This window comes from Ornithorhynchus anatinus, chromosome X5 (genome assembly GCF_004115215.2).
Source record: "Ornithorhynchus anatinus isolate Pmale09 chromosome X5, mOrnAna1.pri.v4, whole genome shotgun sequence".
Classification (NCBI taxonomy): Eukaryota; Metazoa; Chordata; class Mammalia; order Monotremata; family Ornithorhynchidae; genus Ornithorhynchus; species Ornithorhynchus anatinus.
The window spans coordinates 12,847,758-12,867,930 of record NC_041753.1 but is presented as its reverse complement, the minus strand read 5'-3'; the positions used below and the strand labels follow the sequence as shown (position 1 = coordinate 12,867,930).

The window sequence follows — 20,173 nt, the reverse complement described above, 5'->3', positions numbered from 1 at the left end:
TCGTTTAGATCAGTGCCTGGCACATAGTAAGCGTTTAACAAATGCCGTTATTATTATTAACCAGGACCACCAAGAAGTGAAGATAGGTATTATCCAATCCCGTGACCTTTAATTCCCCAGTCCCCCAGCCCAAACCCCATTCCTGTGTTCAGAGGCTAGGGAGCCGAGGAGGGCGTGAGATGAAAACTCAAAGGAACTGTGGTGAAAAGTTGAGAATTATTCCTCTCTCAAATGCCCCCTTTATGTCCTCTTGGTCTCTGAGAACCTAACTGGAGGAGTTTGATTTTTTTTTTCCCCCCACAGTGATTTCCTAAAGCCAGGAAATACAGAAAGAAGAGACCTTCTGGCAATAAGGATATCTGGGAACCTCAGGGGTTTTTTGTTTGTTTTTTTGGGGGGGCTGGGGTGAGGGAGAGAGGGCGAGCGAGCCCCATATCCAGGAGCTCTTAGCTTCTCATGGTGCCCTTGCTTTCCATGATGGTTGTATGGAGAGGAGAAAGTACTGGAGTTGGGGAAGGGGAAAGTTCCCGTGATGCTACTTTCTGCCTTTCTCTGGGTCCACGGTCCTGGGTAGAGATAAACAGGCCCCCCACCCCCCTGCCACCTTCAGAGGAGTCCAGTAGGGCAGCGGTCAGAGGCATGGGGTCTTTGGTCTCCAGTGGGTGCCAGGTTGGGCTCAGTTCCAAATCCGTTAAGAGTCGGACCTCTCCATAGATGGTTAATTAAACGGAAACGTAATCTCAGTGGGAGAACGTCCTTAAAAGTGCCTTGTATGCTGTGGGCATGCCTGAGAGAGGAAATAACTAGAGAACAGATGCATTTTTTTTTTTTTCAAAGCCACAGGTATATCGGCGTATTTGGTTTTAGTAAAATGTATGCCGTCGGGACTCTTGCTTCCCACCGAAAAGAGCAATGACAGATGTTTATCGAATAAGGGAAGTGTGTGGGGCCTTGCTGTCTTTTTACAGAAATACTGCATGTTTCACTTTTTCAGGTCAGTGCTTACTGTTGCTTGTGAACAGACTGAAGTTCTACTTTTTGACCCCATATCTTCAAAGCACATCAAAACACTTTCTGAAGCTCATGAGGATTGTGTAAATAATATCAGGTTAGTTACATAGTTTCATGGAAAATATGAACTCTTATCGGTATGGCCCCCAAAATATAATTACTTTGGAAATGGTTGTATATGATTCGAGATTTCCAGGTTTTCACTGGACACTTGCAGGGTCTCGTAGCTCATCCCCGTGGGTGTCCCGGTTTGGTTATCTGGTAAACTGAAAGCCCTGACGATCGGATAATCTCACTGACGAGAACGGAAGAAATTCCGCGCCTCATTGAGAGAAAGGTGAAACGCAGAACGACTCCATCAGTACAGCCCTTTGAAATAAAGATCAACTCCGATAATTTGCACAGTGGTGTGAAATTAGAGGAGCGGCGCGGCCTAGTGGAAAGGGCACGGGCCCGGGACGCAGAGGACCTAAGTTCTAATCCCGGCGCCGCCACTTGCCTGCTGCGTGACCTTGCAAGTCGCTTCACTTAGTGCCTCAGTTTCCTGCACCGTAAAATAGGGATTCAGTTCCTGTTCTCCCGCCTGCTTGGACTGTGAGCCCCGGGGGAGGCAGGGGCCGGGCCTGACCTGTAGGCTCCTTACGTGCGGGGGAGGCGTCTCCCGACTCTTTTGTATCAGCCTCTCACAAGCGCTCGGTATGGCGCTCCGCACACAGTAAGTGCTCAATGAATGGGAATTACTGATCTGTATCTACCCCAGCGCTTAGAACAGTCGCCAGGTGGGATTGCTTTAAATCAGCATTGTTTGAAATAGGGTGGGGGTTTCCACCCTCAATTCCACTGGGAAATTCTTACCATGTCGACTATTCCAAAAGAGACGCTAATTTAAAAATGAGCACCTGTGCATTTTGGTAGACAGCTTTAAAGGGTTCAGTTTAGGACAGCGAGCAGAAAAGCAGGAAGGAAGCTAATATTCTTTCCCCGTTGGGGACACTTGAGCTATTCTAATGAATAGAACGGAAAAAGCTATGGGGATGTTAAGGTGTTGATGAACATCCAGCCCCTCGTGTAACATTGTTGCATCTTACGTTGCTTGTGCCTCTAGATCCCTGGGATACCTAGGTGGATTTTCAGTGGACTAGAAACGTACTGGGGTTTCCTCAGGTATATGTGGCTGCCTGAGGGAGATTCTGGGTTTCATTAGATTCGGTGGGGTTCTGGAATGAGATGGAGCATATTGAAAAACAAGATGCATCTTTCCAGCAAAACCTCCGTTTTAGTTGGAATTGTATTTTTGTAGTCGATCCTCTTGTATTCAGTTATTAATGGCAGTGTCCTAGACGTTGGAGTAATCTTCAGAACCCCTTTGTTTTCCCCCAAGTGAGTTTCACGTAGATTTTGCTCTGTTTACATTCAACCAACTCTCGATTTTTTCTTTGTTTTTGTAAGGGGCTGTTTTTATCAACGCTGTGGATTTTCCAAGTCTCCACTTCTCCTTTTTCCTCCCCAGGCTTTGGGCATTTCACTGTTCATTATTAAATGACTGTCATTTACTTTATTTGAACAGAGTGCCCAGCCCAGCACCGTGTCTTTTTAGGTGCCTTTGTAGTAAGTAGTCCTTTTTTTTTTTTTTTTGGCATTACAAGTACTGTTTGGTAGCAGTTGGGGTACGAGCTTGGGTGGTGGAGTAGGTACCTATTGGCAAAATTGCAGTTTTTGGATCATCTGTGAATTTTGTACAGCTGTTTCCTTAGTCTGGGTTACCCAGAGTTGGCTGAAGAAACAGATGGAATCAATTCCCAGTATTTACCGACTGCCTACCGGGTGTAGAGCACGGTACACAGAGTTTATACTGCAAAATAAAGTCGGTGCTGTCTCTGAAACTATTTTATTTCAAGAGTTGTTGGTTCTTTAAATTTTTTTAATAATCTGTACTCAGCAGCTTCTTTGAAGGGGCATTATATTTTTTCAGTGCTTGCAGCGGCGAGGAGAGGGATGGGGGCTCGTAATTCAAAAGGGTGTTGTCGGGGAGGACAGACACATGGGGAAAGGATACAAGGGAAATTAAGTTGAAGCAATTTGGAGGCCCCAGCCAGGAGAGCGTTACCGCTGGGAGGGAAGCGCCCTCGGGCTCCTCGGCCTCTGGCCGTAGACGGGCTGCCCTTGGTCCAAACAGCCAGACCTTCCCCATGTCTGCTACCCTGCGCTGGGGGCTTCCCCCTGCCCTTGACTCCCGCGAGGGCCGGTCCTCCCGTTGGTGGTGGGCGGGGAGAGAGAAGCCATCTTGTGGAAGCTGCCCTTGAATCTGGGACCTTTAGGCATCTTATAGTCGCCCACCCTCAACGCCCCCAGCACTCACACACAGATCTTTATATGAGATCTTCGAAGCTGTTCTTATTAATGTCTGTCTTCCCCTCTAGACTGTAAGCTCGCTGTGGGCAGGGAACGTGGCGGTCAACTCTGTTGTTTGCTACTCTCCCAAGCACTCAGTCCAGTGCTCTGCACAGGGTGAGTGCTCAATAAATGCCAATGATGATGGTGCCCAGCTGCAACTTCTGCCCGCCCCCTGCTCCTGCGGGGAGAGCGGCTCTTCGTTCTAGCGCTGAGGGCGGGGAGGAAACAAAAAATCGATGTCCCGAGAGACATCGGCCGTAATCGCAGGGTGCGTTCTCCGACGGTTGAACCTGCTGGGTTCGTAGTTTTATTTTCTAAAGCCACCGTCCCCCAAAAAGGGTCTTTGACAAGAAGGGCGTCCAGGCCTCCGGCAGACGGATGACCTTTTTGCAGCGGAATGACCGGTATTTGGAGGTCTCAGGTAAACAGGCCAGTTTCTTTACTTGTACTTCCTATGGATCTTAGGCTTCAGGGGCAGGGCTCTTGGTTTTCCGATTTTAGTTGATTAATTTGTACCCGGTGGTCTGTGGGGCTTGTGGCCCTAATAACAGACGAGGTGAAAATCAGGGGAGGATGACCCGGTAAAGATTAGAATTTATCACGGATTTTATTGGAATCTATCCAAGGCGCGGAATCTACCTCGAAGCTCCAAAAACCAGATCTCCGCTTGATTATTCGTTTTTTTTCCGTGTGAGATTTGGACCCCTTAGTTGAGATTTAAATTTTTCATTTTAAGAAATGAAACCGGTGTGATAGTTCCGGTGGCTCCGGTGCCAACTTGGGTGCCCCGCCATTGGCCGGGCAGGTACTCTTGCATCCCATTTATTTTCAGATCTCAAGTCCTCCCCTGCTCTGTGAAACGTACTGAGCTATAGACGTTTAAATCCAACAGCCACCTGCTGCCGAAATACTCTGTGACGGCAACGTGGCGGGAATGAGACCGAGCAGGATACGCGGGTGCTCTCGCGTGGCCAGACTTCCAAGAGTGTCTGGTTTATCGGCTGTATCTTGCTTGGCCATCACCAGTTGGGCGGCGCGGGTATCTAGCCGCGAGCGTATGATTTCAGTACACCCCTCGCCCGGGGCCGGCTTCCGACGACGGTGGCCCTTCTCAAACGGAGTTACCGCCGTTCCCCCCCTCAGAGGTGGCGGAGGGCAGGAGTGGTCCGTTGGAGAAGCCGCGTGGCCAGAGCGCGGGCCTGGCAGTCAGAAGGTTGTGAGTTCCGATCCCGGCTCCGCCCCCCCCCCCCCCCCCCCCCGGTCTGCCGTGCCATCGCGGGCGAGTCGCTTCACTTCGCTCTGCCTCAGTCACCTCCTCTGTGAAATGGGGCTTGAGACTGTGAGCCCCACGTGGGACAGGGACTGCGGCCAACTTGATTTGCTGGTGCGACTCACCCCCTCCCCAGCGGTCAGTACGGCACCTGACACATTGTAAACGCTTAACGAATACCGTCACTGTCATCGTTACCCATCAACAGGGCGCGAATCGGGGTCGGCACCCTCGCCGTGGGCGGCAGGGTCGGAAGCTGGCACCGGTCTTAACGGCTACATTCAAATCTCCTCTGAAGAATTTGGGTAGAAGTAGGCAAAATCGGAATGGCGCTTATTGCAGGGTGTGGAGCTTCGGGGATTTAAAGAGGATCGGAAAGGGAAAACGAGGGGCCTCAGTCGTCTTTTCTCTGGGGGATGCTCCTTTGGAAAGAGAACCGTTGGGTAGAGATCACCTCAGAAAGTTGACTTGTCAGACTGATATTAGAGCAGGAGAGAGGAGGCGGTTTGATTTTCAAGCGTTCGTATTTATAACAATGAGGATTGTCTGTGGCCAAACCACAAACGAATGTGCTTATTTGTTTACGTTGGCTGTGAGGTCTCCCTTCTGACTGGTACTTCCCAAAGCATACACACCTTGGAGCTCGCCACCGTCTCCTGACAGATTTTGAAAGTGCACGTACAGTCGTTGAAAATGGGGTAAAGACGGTTTTAATAACAACCAACCAGGCCTCCAACCCCTGGGCTGACTTTCTCTAATTATGTCCAAGGCCTCCTCCTCTGACATTTTACCCAGGCTTACCTGTTATGATTTTCGGTTTCCTTTACAGCACCCTCCACTGCCGTGTCATGTTTTTCGCTATTTGTAGCTGAACAGAAATGAAAAAAAGAAATCTCGTAACTTAAGCTGTTCGTGCAAATTGCTTGTAATGTGACCAAATAACTAAAGAGGTGTTTTCTGCACTTGGTTTTAAAATCCAAAGCCGGAATTCCCATTTGGGAATCCAGCGATGACTATGTTTAGAGTGCTTTTATTCCTTTATTTAAATTTTTTTTGGCCTTTGGCCGTATTTTATTTGATGAGAAAGATAAATAGGCTGACTTTTTTTTTCCCTTCCTTTTTTAAACAACAGATTTCTTGATAATAGATTGTTTGCGACTTGCTCTGACGACACCACGATCGCACTTTGGGACCTGAGAAAATTAAACACAAAAGTATGCACTTTACATGGGCATACTAGCTGGGTGAAGAACATTGAATATGATACCAATACGAGACTGTTAGTAACATCGGGATTTGATGGAAATGTCATCATCTGGGACACTAACAGGTGAGTGGGAGACTGTATTAAAAATACAAAGTTATTCAGCAGCCTCTTTAGCATAGGGCCAAAAACGGATTCCTTTTCCTGCCCCGAGGTACAATTTCGGACTTTGGTAGGTGATCCTAAATGGACAACTAAGAAGCGTAGCTTGATGGAAGATTCAAAACTGCTTATGTAATGTGGGTTGAAAGCTGGCTTATCGATTTGTCCCCTGCTAAGACTGGAACTTTGGAAATACATTCTACTCGAAACTGCATCACTTCTCCAATGATAGTAATGGGGTGGTTTTCGCCTAAAATAAACTTCTCTTTGGAAATACACTCTACGCGAAACTGCATCACTTCTCCAATGATAGAAATGAGGTGTTTTTCGACTAAGATAAACTTCTTTTTGTCATCATCGTCGTCATAATAATGCTATTCATTAAGGGCTCTGGGCCAACAACTGCTAGGCCCTGGGGCATTCATTCAGTCGTGTTTATCGAGCGCTTACTGTGTGCAGAGCACTGTCCCAAGCGCTTGGAAAGTACACCTGGGCAACAGATAGGGACGGTCCCTACCCAACAACGGGCTCACAGTCTAGAAGGGGGGAGACAGACAACAAAACAAAACAAGTAGGCATCGGTAGCGTCAGAATCGATAAATGGAATTATAAATAGATAAGGCTAATCAGATCGGACGCAGTCCGTGGCCATTAAGGGCCTTAAGGTGGTACTCTTTTTTCCTGCCATTCCTGCGGAGCACTAAATATTCCTCCATTTTTCTGAGGGGTTAAGGTGCCTTCAGATCAGTACCCTTATTTATTATTAGTGAGAAATCTCCAAGATGTGTAGCTTGTGAAATATTTACTTTCAGAAACGAGATCCCTCTCTCTGGGAGCAGCAGCATTCAGAATACCAACTCTCTTCTGGCTCCGGCGTAGCTGTTCAGAAACTTAAATTTATATAAAACGTGTTTCTTTGAGGCTGTGAGGTTGAATTAGCTAACTTTTCACCTGGCAAGTTTCTCTACAAAAACAACCAGTAAATTAGGAGAGCTGGCTTCCCCTCATAATATTTCCAGGAGCTCTGCCCGTTGTTATAATTTGATGAGTTGAAAAGAACAGAGAGGAAAGGAACGAGAAAGGTAAGGTGCTGTTAATGTAAGTATGACCCCGTTTCTAGAACTTCAGCCGTCCGTGGGGGCGAAGGTAGCAAACGGGCCCTGAAAGACCCCTCTGTTCTAAAGGCAGATCTCTAGCACCCAGGGGCGAAAGGCTTCTTTTCGGGGGGTTGGGTTTGGTTTTTTCAATATCCTTTTGCCGGGAAGAGCGAGCAGCCCTCGTGGTGATTTTTCACGTTCCGTTACTTATTTGGTTTACTCTGGAAATACTTTCAGGTCCATCTCTCCATTGGAGCGTAAGTGCTCTTGGGGTGGGAATGTGTCACCTGCTTGTTTGTCGCTCCCCAACCACCCAGTACTGCACTAAACTGCTTTGGGTGGGGGATTGGCATTCCAGAGGGAGAGATGGTTCTCTTGGCCTCAAGCCGCAGTAGCCGAAGCACCTCCTCTCTCTACCCTCTTCCTCCGTCCCCCTCCTATCAGACCTCCCCGCCTTCCTTCCTCCCTCGTGGTCCCCCGGGGCCCTGGACTGTGCATTCAGCCCACCGGCATTTCCGCCGGACAAGCAGGTGTCGAGGTTGGGGGTGGAGGGGAGGAGCGAGAGAAAACCGAAGAGCCAGACCATATGCAGACATTACCCCATTCCAGAAGCGGTCACCTGCCGGCTGACCGGCACTGCAGCGGAGTCAGGTTCGTGCCTAGATACGCGGGCCAGCGAGGGGTGACTTGGTCTTGTACTGGGGGAAAGAATACCGACTGCTCATCTGCCTGGAAGCGATTCAGAGCCGAACGGAAGCCCCGGTTCTTTCCGTCTCGCTCCCGCCCCGTTCTGGTGTCCACCCCTGCTAAAAACCCTTTCATTTTTCAAGCACTCAGGCCCCGTCACCGAAATTGGGAGAATAGGATTTAGGAAGAAAAGGACGCAGTGTCTCCTAGAAAAGGTGAAATGACTGAAAAATTCTGTCAAGGTTAGCTGAGCTGTAAAAGCTCAGTATGTTGGCTGTTTTCCCTCCCCTTCTCAGCGGTTGCAGTAAGCATTGTTAAGAAAATAAACTTTACTGTCCTCTATTGCCTCTAAAGCACACCTCTATTCATTCTATAGAATAAAAATTTATGTGGTGTTTTTTTTTCCTCTCCTCTTCCAGTTTTATTTTTTAGTTATTGTTTAGAGAGTGGCCCAGCCTTTTCACTGTAGTTTGTTCATGGTGATGTCTTTTCTGAAACCACTGAATGAGAAAAATGTGTGTGTGTGTGTGTGTGTTTTGTGTGTGTGTACAAGCAGAAGAAAGAGAACCAAGTGAGACCAATTATATTTTGGAAATAAATACCAATACTGGTCATTGCATTCCTTGTTATTCAAGTGTTTTACTTACTGGAATGAAAGTTACTGTTTCGCCCACTGGGTTTTGAGTACAGTGTCATTTCAGCTGGCTAGAGGCCACAGCTTCAGGTGTGCTGATTACCGATGGGCCTTTTTTATTCCATAGGTGCACAGAAGAAGGCTGTCCACATAAGAAGTTTTTCCACACACGTTTTCTCATGCGAATGCGGTTAACGCCAGACTGTTCTAAAATGCTGATCTCCACGTCCTCTGGATATCTCTTGATTCTGCATGATCTTGATTTAACTAAGTCTTTAGAGGTTGGCAGCTATCCCATTTTGAGAGCAAGGAGAACTGCATCAGGCTCAGGTGAGCTTTCTCTTGGGGGTTAAAACAACTTTCTGCCAGGGCTTTTTAAAAAAACAAAGCAGTGCGTTCCCTAAGGACGTTATCAGCAGGAGAGAGAGGGGAAGGGGTTAAGAGGTTTTCTCGCAGTCGGCAACGTGAATCCAGTCTGGGAGGTTCTTTGTGAACTCACTGGACTATAAAAGTGTTTTAAATGCTTTTATCCCTTAAAAAGTCACTTCCTCTTGATTGATTTAATGTATGAGACATTCTTAAGGGAGTCTCATAAGATATATAGACACTGCAGTTTTCCAGTGGCTCCAAACAAGATTTTTTTTAATGCCATCAGCTTGTACTAAGCCCGGGACTCTGCTTTAGTTTACATTGCCGTGCAGCTCTTTAGCGAACTCAGTAATGAGTGTAAAAACCATTGCAAATATTTAAAATTGGACTTAGGTTGAAGGCAGAGAGAGTCAATGTGAGGATATTGGAATTTGGAGGGTCTGGCTGGAGCTTTGATGTAAGGCGAGCCATCTATCAGTGGTATTTATTGAGTGCTTACTGTGTGCAGGGCACTGTGCCAAGTGCTTGGAAGAGCACAGTATAGAGTTGGTAGACGCGTCACCTGCTCACAATCTAGAGGGGGAGTCACACCTTAAAATCAGTTAAAATCAGCGCTGTGAGCCTGAGAAGATGGGTGGAGGGGGGCGGTAATATCAAGTGCTTAAAGCACCAGGTGACACAGAAGGGAGTGTGGAGTAGGGGAAAAGAGGGATTAATGGGTTTGGAAAACAAGATTGGCAGAGGGCAGTACACATTTTGAGGTGGTTGGAAAACAGATGGAGGGCAGAGTTGCTTTGAGTAAAAGGCCGTTTCTAAAAAAAAAAAAAAAAAAGCAATCTGAGCAAGTGGAGATTACCGCGAAGGTTGAAAATTGAGGGGGGTCACTGTACCTCCATTTCTCTTACGATGCAGTGGTTGTGCTCCCGAACCCTGTGTTAAAGGACTCGACCGGGTCCGAGTGCTGCACGCAGACACACAACCATTTCTTCCGACCCCACGGTGCCTCCTAACCAGACAGATGCTTCATCAGACGCATGTTCCCTAATGGTCCCGTGTCCCGGACGCTGAGGGGAAACACCTGTGCTGGCAAAACCGAGTTACCATTTTCTAGAAAATTGAATTGTGTTTCTTCCATAAGATGCTGTGGGAATTTGTATGTGTTATCCATGTTTAAAATCAGTCTGGAGTCGGTTACTGAGCGCCTACTCTGGGTCGAGCACTTGCGGTGATCCCGGTCCCCCGAGAAGCTTACGGTCTAGCGGGGAGACAGAAACCGACGTAAGTTACAGCTAGGAGGAAGTTTAAAAAAAAAAAAAAGCATATCGGATTTGTCCATGCGTTTGTGAGTAGCTGAGTACTCGTGGGACACGGAAGCGGTGCGATGGCAGTTGCGGGATAGGGTGGGAAGGTGAGAGAGTAATGGGGAAAGATATAATCTTCGGTATACGAGTGCTTCCTCTGCGCAGCGCACGGTACTAAGCATCTGGGAGCCTACGGTGTAGAGGAAAGAGATGTGATCTCTGAAGGGCCTTAAAAACGGGGAGAGCAGTGGTCTGACAGATTTGAAGTGGGAGGGAGTTCCAGGCGGGGTGGAAAGCATGAGCAAGTGGTTGGAGCGGAAGAGATTGAGGCACAGTTAGTGATAGCTTAGCAGGAGAGAAGTAAGTTCGGGTGTAATGGGAGAAGAGAGTGCAGTAGGCGGGAGAAAGCTGATGGACTGCCTTAAAGCCAGTGGCCAGGGGTTTCTGCTTGAAGCAGAGAGAAAGGAGTAGCCATTTAAGGTTTTTGAGCAGCAGGAAGACGTGCGTAGAATGACACGGGAGAGAAGCGATCCGGGCAGCAGGGTGAAGGGAAAGGCCAGAGGTCGGGAGGCCAGTGAGGCTGATGTAATGGTCAAGGTGGGATATGACAAATGCCCGGACTAGGGCGGTGGCTGTTAGGATGGAGAGGAAAGGGCAGATCCTGGCCCTGGGGTAGAGAAAGAGCAGGTAGGATTGGGTGACAGATCAACCGTGGGGGTGGAGAGAGGAGGGAGTCAAGAACCAATGCCGTGGTAGTGAGCCTCAAAGGCGGGGAGGTCGGTGGTGCCAGCTGTGATAGGGAAAATTTCAGGTGGGGGCATATTGGTCTTGAGGTGCCGGTGGGATAGCTGTGGAGCCGGCTGGAGGCAAAAGGAAATGAGCATTTTTAGAGGAGGCGAGAGACGAGAGCTAGGAAGTAGATCTGCGAAGTCGTCTGCATGGAGGTGGTAGTTGAAGGAAGCTATGAGAAGGAGTGTAAAGTGAAAAGAGGGGCTCCAGAACAGAGGCTTGAGGGGGGTGGGGAGGTAGAGGAAGAGCTGGCAAAGGAGGCGAAAATGATGTTGGGTGACAGCATAGCCTAATGGAAGAATAATAATAATAAAAAATGATGGTATTTGTTAAGCGCTTACTCCGTGCCAAGCACCGTTCTAAGCGCTGGAAGGAGCCCGGGCCTGGGCTCCGCCACTCGCCTGCCGTGTGACCTTGCTCAAGTCGCTTAAGTGCTCTGCCTCAGTTTCCTCATCTATAAAATGGGGATAGAATAAGCAGTCGTCCACGTACTTAGACCGTGAACCCCACGTGGGCCAGGGGTTGGGTCTGACCTGGTTGGTTCAGGCATTGGCACATAGTAAGCACTTAACATTGATCGCAGTAATTACTATTATTATTATTACATAAAATAAAGCAGAATGATGCTGCTCCTAGCATTCTAAAATGGTGCATGGTTTAGGCCAAGTGAATTTGTAGTGAAAAATGTTTTACCCGACCAGCACTTAGAACATTCAGCGTTTTTTCCCCAAGCAAATTTAGATAATAATAATAATAATGTTGGTATTTGTTAAACGCTTACTATGTGCAGAGCACTGTTCTAAGCACTGGGGTAGATACAGGGTGATCAGGTTGTCCCACATGAGGCACACAGTCTTAATCCCCATTTTACAGATGAGGGAACTGAGGCCAGAGAAGTGAAGTGACTTGCCCACAGTCACACAGCTGACAAGTGGCGGAGCCGGGATTCGAACCCATGACCTCTGGTTCCCAAGCCCATGCTCTTTCCACTGAGCCATGCTGCTTCTCTGTAGATGTAGGACAGCAACAAACCGATGATACTCCAGGCAGTTTGAAAAAAAAATGACATGGAAAATAACAGAATAGGAGTGATTGATAGGAAGAAGTCGGCGTGTACTCCAGAAAAACATTTGGCATGTTAATTAAGCAAACTTTCGTGGAAAATACAAGGGAATCATATGCTTGGTTGAAAATTAACACCAGTGTAGTTAATTAGGCAGAAAGAGAAGCAAATGACCCCATACGCAACTCCAAGGAAGTGCGTGTTTAGAGCAAGCAAGAAAAATAGAGGCTAAAATTCTATAATGAGTTTGTACCGTTTGTGAGTTGGACTCCTGTGATAATCAGTTTCCTGGGAGAGGTAAATTTGTACCTCAGTGGTGGTAACAATAAGATATGCTAGTAAAGAGCTCCCCCCACATTTTTGTAGAATTGAAGACCCCCCCGCCCCGTTCTCTTAAATATACAGTGTGCTACAGTGTGATAGGATGGGATTATCGGATTGATCTTTCTGAAGGGCGCAGGCAGTTTATTAGAATCTCCATAATAATTCTTAATCCACTTTTTCAAAGATTAAAGTCAATTTGGTGGAAACACATTTTCCACTGTTAATCTGTGATCCAACACCAGAAATTCAGTTTGAAATTTTTCTATGCATGCATTTCAGCGATTATTAAATAGAAAATATTTTCCTGGCTGTCCAGTTCACCTGATCTTGGTAATTGGGTGTTATGAGGGTTAATGAAGGACTGTGTTTATTGAAATAACCTGCAGCCCGAAATCCAGACGAACAGACTTTGGACTCCAACTGTGGAAAACTTTGCTGCTCATCTAAATAGGAGGTTAAATGCTGGAGGCTCTGACTTTGGCAAAAAAAAAATGATTTTGGCATATTTGGCATTACGCAGTTGACATTGGGTGTGAGTGGTGGGAGATAACCGTGCTGCACAGACTAGCCCGGTGAATGGCAAGTGAAAGTCATCCTTGGGCAGAGCTTTCAGGAAATTTGTGATACCAAAAGGCAGATTTCAAAAACAAACAAACAAACAAAACACCCCCCAAAAAACTCTACTCTGAAAATGGCAAGCACAACAAGGCTGTCTTTACATGCACAATTAATTAAGCACTCAATAGTATTTATTGAGCACTTACTGCATGCGGAGCACTGGACTAAACACGCGAGAGAGGACAATATGACAAGAGTTGGTAGGCACGTTCCCTGCCCACAGCGAGCTTACCGTCCGGAGGGGACCCAGTGTGGAATGGAACCTGTTCATGGCGCTCGGACAAGAGTTCATTATCACCAGTGTCTTTTTTACCCAATGGATTGCTATACTTATCGCTTTGTGATAGGTAACCAACACCGTGAAAATGGCCATGTCCTTTAATATTGGGGATAGTCTAAAAGACTCTCTCTTCAGTGGCTAATGGTTTCGTGCAAACAAAATCAGTACGCATATTTTAAATGGACGTTGGCACCGTTTTTTGGGTTTTTTTTCCCCAGATATGTCCTCTTCTCCAAGTTCATCTGGACCTAGAGCTTCTGGCTCACCGTGCCACCTTAGCGATTCCAATCCGTTGTGCGAGAAACACACGACACGCACCTCTCAACGAGAAGGTATACAAAAATGGACTGGAGATGGTCATTTAAAGTGTGGTGCACGATCCCATTTCAGGGTTTTTTTGGGTTGTTTGGGTTTAAATTCATAAAATTAAAACGAGCTAGTCAAGAGCCTCAAGGGCCTTACTAGTCAAATGTTTCGAGCAGATCAGAGCGGTACCTTTTGAAGACTTCGGCCCTGAACCCATGTTAAAGGTTGGTTGGATGCGTCATGTTTAGGAGTGAACTTTGAAGAGTTCCAGGTCAGTTGCGCCCTGGAAATGCCGAATTTTATTAAATGCACCTTTATGGCTCGAGAGTCAAAGCTTCCTGCGTTCCTAGGGTATGCGTCTCAGAGGGTGTCTCCCCCCACCCTCCTTATACTTCTCAGACTCACGAAACAGTAACTCTGCTTGGGTTTCTCTAATAGGCGCGTCTCCTCGAAACAGTCTTGAAGTTTTAACACCAGAGGTTCCTGGTGAGCGAGACCGCGGTAACTGCATTACGTCATTACAGCTCCACCCAAAAGGATGGGCAACGCTTCTCCGTTGTTCAAGTAATACTGATGATCAGGAGGTAAAGCGAATCGCATTTCTCTATTGAAAAAGCATTTATATTGACCGAGGACCGCTGCTCCAATAGGCTGTACTTGACCGGCTGCGCAAAAACCAGCCCGCGTCTCCCCAGTATAAGATTTTACTCGAAAGGAGTACGTGTACATGAAGTCGAGTTCTTTGCCCAAGTCCATCCAAGCAAGCCTATCCGGTGTCAACCCAACATTACTGTTGAGCCACACTGGGAGGATTAACATTTCTCCAGAAGTGGTTGCCACATTTAAAGTAAGGGAAGAGCTCCCATCTTAGTCGCGGTCGCTGGCTCGTTTCCGGCCTCCCTGCTGATTGGGACCGGTGAGACAGGCTGCTTCCTCCACCCGGGGCTTCACCCGGGTCCCGACCACTAGATGCGACTTCACTCTCTGCTACAAAAGACAGCTCTCCCATGCTCGTTTCAAGTGAATCGAGGTCCTTCTCTTCTGTCGGGGCCGGAAGAGGCTTAGGATTAGCACCTGACTAAAGAGGGGAGTGGGGACTCCTTCAGGCAGTTTAGGCACCCCTTGCAGCATAGGACAGGGGAATCCTCTTCCCACACCCGCGTCCCCTTCTCCCGCTCCTGTCCTGTCCTCCCATCTCAGGGAGAAGAGAAAGCACTCCCTCCTCCACCAAGCTGCCCCTCCCCGATCGATCCACTCCACGGCAACACATGACCTGGGGTGGGGAGAGGGAATGGTGTCACGACAGTTTGTCTTTGGTCCCAGGAGACGGGCAGGTGGCCACGGGCTGTTCCCCGGGCCGCTCCCCCCGAAGAACGCTGAGGTTTTCCAGGACGGGAAAACCCTGACCTGCCCCCTTTCTTGCCTCCTGCGCCGGTGGAGAGGCCACGTGTCAGACTTTTCCAGGTCTAGCCGTGTCTTGCTGTTGCTCTGGGTCCCGCAAATGTATTTCAATCTGCCGTTCAGTTTACCTTACTGCTCTAAATCCAGGCAGAGAGCAGCAGGATGAGAAGTGGGCAGCAGGCAAACTAATGTGTAAAGGTGGCAAAAAGGGTTTTTTTTGGTTTGTTTTTAACCATCTGTTAGGCGCTTACTATGTGTCAGTACTGCACTGGGTAGATACGAGCTCATCAGGTCGGCCACAGCCCCCGCCCCATATAGTGCTCGCTGTCTTCACCCCCGTTTTCCAGATGAGGTAACTGAGGCACAGAGAAGTGACCTGCCCAAGGTCACCCAGCCGAAGACAGGTGGCGGGGGCTGGGATTAGAACCCAGATCCTTCTGACTCCCAGGCCTGTTCTCTATCCACTAGGCCACACTGCTTCTCTTCCAGCTCAGGTCGTCCCGCCGCCCTTGCGTTCTGCCGCACAACCTCCCTCTCCGCTGCAAAAGACGGCCTCTCCCCCGAACGTCAGCATGGCTCCGTGGAAAGAGCCCGGGCTTGGGAGTCAGAGGTCGTGGGTTCTAATCCCGGCTCCGCCGCTTGCCAGCTGTGTGACCTTGGGCAAGTCACTTCACTTCTCTGGGCCTCAGTTACCTCATCTGGAAAATGGGGATTAAAGACCGTGAGCCCCACGTGGGACGGCCTGATCACCTTGTATCCCCCCAGCGCTTAAAAGGGTGCTTGGCACACAGTAAGCGCTTAACAAATACCACCATTATTATTATTCTTATGTCCGGATCGGATCCCGTGACCCCGTCGAGGAGGGCGTGAAAGAATAACGGGGATTCTCCCCACTGTGGTGACCCTGCCTTGAGGTTCGCCCCAAGGCCCAGCCGCCTATGATTTACTTCTGTCTTTTTGCTGAAGAGACCCTCTGAGAGGAGCGAGATCTGGGCAAGTGACAACTTGTTTCTCTTCTCCCCTAGTGGACTTGTGTCTACGAATTTCAAGAAGGAGGCCCAGTGCGACCCGTCTCGCCCCGTTGTTCTCTGCGACTGACTCATTACATCGAAGAAGCCAACGTAGGCAGAGGTTACATCAAAGAACTGTGCTTCAGCCCCGACGGCCGGATGATTTCATCCCCACATGGCTACGGGATCCGCCTGTTGGGTTTTGACGTCCAGTGCAGTGAACTTGTTGACTGTTTGCCCAAAGAAGCCGGTCTCTTGCAAGAAATCCGCTCCCTCTATTCTCACAACGATGTGGTTCTGACAACCAAGTTTTCTCCCACACACTGTCAGATCGCCTCAGGGTGCCTTAGCGGGCGCGTTTCTTTGTATCAGCCAAAGTTTTAGGCACTCTGGAACCGCAGAAGGGAAATGGACCCTCAGTGATGTTAAAAATGTTTTCTTTCTGAGCGTTCTTAGAAACTTAGCTATTTTGGGTCCATGAACAACGTGTTGCCAGTACTCAGACTAGAACCTTTATGTGTTTTGACGCCGCAGCTACGAGTCAGATTCTACCGTGTCCTTTTCAGCATTCCTCTGCTCCTGCGCTGTGTGTCCAGTTCTTCTGGTTATGTTGCATGTAACGATCGTCAGCTTTTTTTCAGTGAGACTCTGTGGACTTTGAGCAGGAAGTTTTGTTGATGGCAGAGGAGAATGACAACACTAATACTGAATAAAAAAACCCAAATTTTACGTTGGTATATTTTTTGTTACAAAATAACCTCCCCCACCCCCCCCACCCCCCCACCCCCCCGCCCCCCAAGCCGATCAAGGTATTGGCCCCGGCTGTAATCATTTCCTCCAGTGCTGGGTGCTTGATAACTTCTGATTAGCATACTAGATTTGTTGGACCACTTTATCTTTTTAAAAAAATGATTTCATAATTGATGGGATTTTGTTTTTTAGGGAAGAATTAGAAAGAGAAATACCTTTCTTTATACCGTACGCTTCCTTGGCGTGAAGGTGACCCAGCGATTGGCGAGAAATGCTTCAGAAATTGCCTGAAGGTCACAAGAGCATACTGTACACTTAAGAAAAAGGCCAGTGAGTAAAGATGCTCTCTCTCTCTCTTCCCTTCTTCCTACTGACCGAGTTGGGTTCGGAAACACCGAGTTCTCCTGGCTCGGGGGGGGAGGCTGGATCAGTCGGGCTGATTTGGGAACTTGGGAATTGAAGAACTACAGGACCGCGTGACACTCGTCCAGTTTTACTGCTGGCATTATGACTAAGTTCTGAGTACGTTCCCTCCTTTCAGAAGTCAGTTCTTCCTCAGCCCGTCCCAGGCGATCAACGGCGCTCGGGAAACGCGCTGAGATTTACCCTTGGCGGCAAATGGAAGTAGTTTCAAAAGCAATATTAGTTTGGATTGCCGTGTTCAATTTTAAATGGACCTCATTGGAGCGTCAGAGGAATGACAGTGTAGGTGCAGATGCTGGTATCGTGCGCCCTGGCACTTTAGCCTTCGAGTTCACCGCTCGTTTAGAAAAATAGGTGGTTTTTGAAATGAAGAGCCCCAGCTCTTTCAATCTCTGGGTTAATAGGATTTGATGAAGAATCATACAGGCCTTCACTAGCTATGAAGTACCTTAAGAAGAGAAAGGGAGATAGATAAATGCGATTTAAAAGATCCATGAGCCCTTAGTCTTTCTTAAAGACTTAGAAATAAATACCTGTAGGAGTCGAAAGCTTAGTATTTCAGCAACTCCCCAAGACTTGATAGAATATGAACTCCCCCTTAAGTATTCAGTCATAGTGGATTGCACAGTAGTTTGATACGCAGAAATAAATTATGTAAGGCAGCTGGAAATAAATGTGCTCCTCTTGTGCTCTTTCCTGGAATATTAATATTTCATATTTTTCATGAAATCCGGATGTTTCAAGTTAACTACTAAAACCTGTACCAAACATATTTTAAAATCCTAGTCCAATTTTTCTTTCACATTAGTTATTTTGATCCTTATCCTGGATTAGAGGTAATCGGCAAACGAGTTTGAGTAGTATTTACTGTTTATTATTAAGAATCTCTCTAGAAAGACATTTTAGTTTTCGAATGGGATATTTCAGATTTACATAACATCGAACCAGTCGGAAGAACAATAGAACTGAACCGGCCGATGCCAGTGGTTCTCAGCATAAAGCGGTTTATATGCAATTCCCCTTTCCCTAAAATGAGAATCATAGTTTGGCGAGGAAAATGGAAGCTGCTTATCCGGCCCAGTGCTGAAATTTACGTTGCACTTTTCTTTCTTTGAGGTCAGAGTTTGGAGAGAGGGAGAAGGTCTTATCTATTTGACTTATTATCAGTGATAATTATTAGGACACAGGGATGGAGAAGGCAGATCTCTGTCAGTTATCCAGGTCTCCTGATTCCTACGACAGATCTCGATCTCACAGAGCGTGGGGGGAGAGTTTGCCGGAAGCCTTCTTAGAAGCCTTCGATTTTATTGTCATACATGCGAGATCTTTAGTTCTGCTCTTTGGCATCGCACGTAATAGGCAGGGCTGGGCCCAAATAAGACTGGTCCTCAGACAATTTTCTCTAGCAGTTCAAATCAGCCCGCCCCATTTGCGACACGCTGAGATGGGGCAAAGAATTCGTAAATACCAGCCGATGCTCGATCCCTTGTCCTCCACCAGGGCCTCTCAAACCAGAATTAGCAAAAGTAAGCCCTTTTATTCAAAACTTTGTGGATGTGCCGGAGAAACTGGCTGTTTTCTCTTCTCCTGAAAATCCTTCTCATGATAAGTGACCCATGAGCCTGCTCCTCTCCAGACTGGGAAAAAAAAAATCCAGTTCCTTTCACCTTTCCTCGGCGGATCTATCGCCCCGATTCTTTAACCCTCTTTGGAGCTCTTCCGTGGACTCTGGTTTCTTCTGTCCCTTTTCAGATGCGGTGGCCAAAACCGGCTCCAGCGCTTAAAAGAGCGTTAGGCCGACGGAGCATACTACCTCGAACGAAAGCAGAGAGTAGCCTCCGGAGAGAATCTGGTAACTTCACTTTGCTTCTCAATAGGGAAACTAATCTGAACTAAAACCTACCTAGGGAGAGTGGTTCTTTCAGACGAACGGTCGCCTTCCTCGTTCACATTCCATAAATCTCAAGGCAGACGTACTTGCAAGTAGAATTTCAGGTGTGCATTTTTAAGCCCTGTCAATTGGACTCTCCAAGACTGCGTAAAAATGCTTCCTTACTTGGGACGGGAGGCAGCAGCGTGGCCTAGCGGAAAGAGCTTGGGCCTGGGAGTCGGAGGACCTGGGTTCTAACTCCGGGCAAGTCACTTAACTTCTCAGTCACCCCATCTGTAAAATGGGGATTAAATCCTACTCCCCCCCCCCCCTGCCGCCTCCAATTTAGGCTGTGAGCCCCATGTGGGCCAGGGCCTGTCATTTAACGTCTATCTGCTGCAGCATTGAGAAGAATGCTCAGCACACGTAGTAACTGCTTAATAAGTACCATTATTAGGATTATTACCACCCCCTACCAATGCAAAATAGAGTCATCTGGTTAAAGCAGTCCAATCTGCAGTGACTGCTCTAAGAATCATGTCTGTTCTTTTTGTGGATTCACTCACAGATGGCATCATGGAGTTTTGTACACACGAAGACTCACGGTGGTGGCTATAGGCCCTCTGGGGTTGTGCAGAACCGCTAAACAGAATTCACTCTACTGTAGTCCAGGCTAGGTGCAGAAGACTCGAGTTGCTGGAGGGCGGGGGTTTTTTTGGAGTGGTTTCGCACACCGACACCCATTGCTGAAGCAAAATCATCGGGGGCACACTCTTAAGCTCCTTCTGCAGAGATTTACAGCTTTAGAGAAGTGGAAAATGCAGAGAAGTAGCAAATGCCTGAGTAGCTCCTAAAAAGACCGTCGGGGCAGGTCGGAGGCTCTTCGTCTCAAGAAACAAAAGAGCGGCCTCAAGAGCCTCGCCGGTGTGGGCCTTCCCTGTGGGACCTGATAACATATCTTCAAGTGCTTCAGAGCTGAAGGGGGAGGTCTGCGTTATCAAAAATGGTTGAATGCGCACCGAACGTTGGCTTAATTCTACCTCCTAACGTGCTTTTAGAGAACACATTATACGTGTAGAGTTTTTTCTAAAAGCAGATAGACATGTCCCAATAGGTGGTTTTGAGTGGATAAATTGCTTGAACCAGACCAAGCAGCAGCACGGCCTCGGGGATAGAGCACGGGTCTGGGAGGCAGAATGACCTGGCTTTT

General features: G+C 47.8%; 1 protein-coding gene across 3 annotated transcripts in view; it reads left to right on the top strand.

The window, feature by feature from the left end:
- Positions 1-16,649, top strand: part of DCAF10 (DDB1 and CUL4 associated factor 10) — a 50,224-nt gene extending 33,575 nt beyond the window's left edge. For 2 of the 3 annotated variants that reach the window (XM_029056081.1, XM_029056083.2), the window contains 6 exons: positions 995-1,108; positions 5,808-6,005; positions 8,587-8,789; positions 13,422-13,535; positions 13,948-14,093; positions 15,936-16,649. In XM_029056081.1, the coding sequence (XP_028911914.1) occupies positions 995-1,108; positions 5,808-6,005; positions 8,587-8,789; positions 13,422-13,535; positions 13,948-14,093; positions 15,936-16,304 (1,144 nt within the window). In that variant the 3' untranslated portion in view covers positions 16,305-16,649. The remainder of the gene's footprint in view (positions 1-994; positions 1,109-5,807; positions 6,006-8,586; positions 8,790-13,421; positions 13,536-13,947; positions 14,094-15,935) is intronic. The other variant, XM_029056082.1, reaches the window with a different exon arrangement.
- The last annotated feature ends 3,524 nt before the right edge of the window (positions 16,650-20,173 follow it).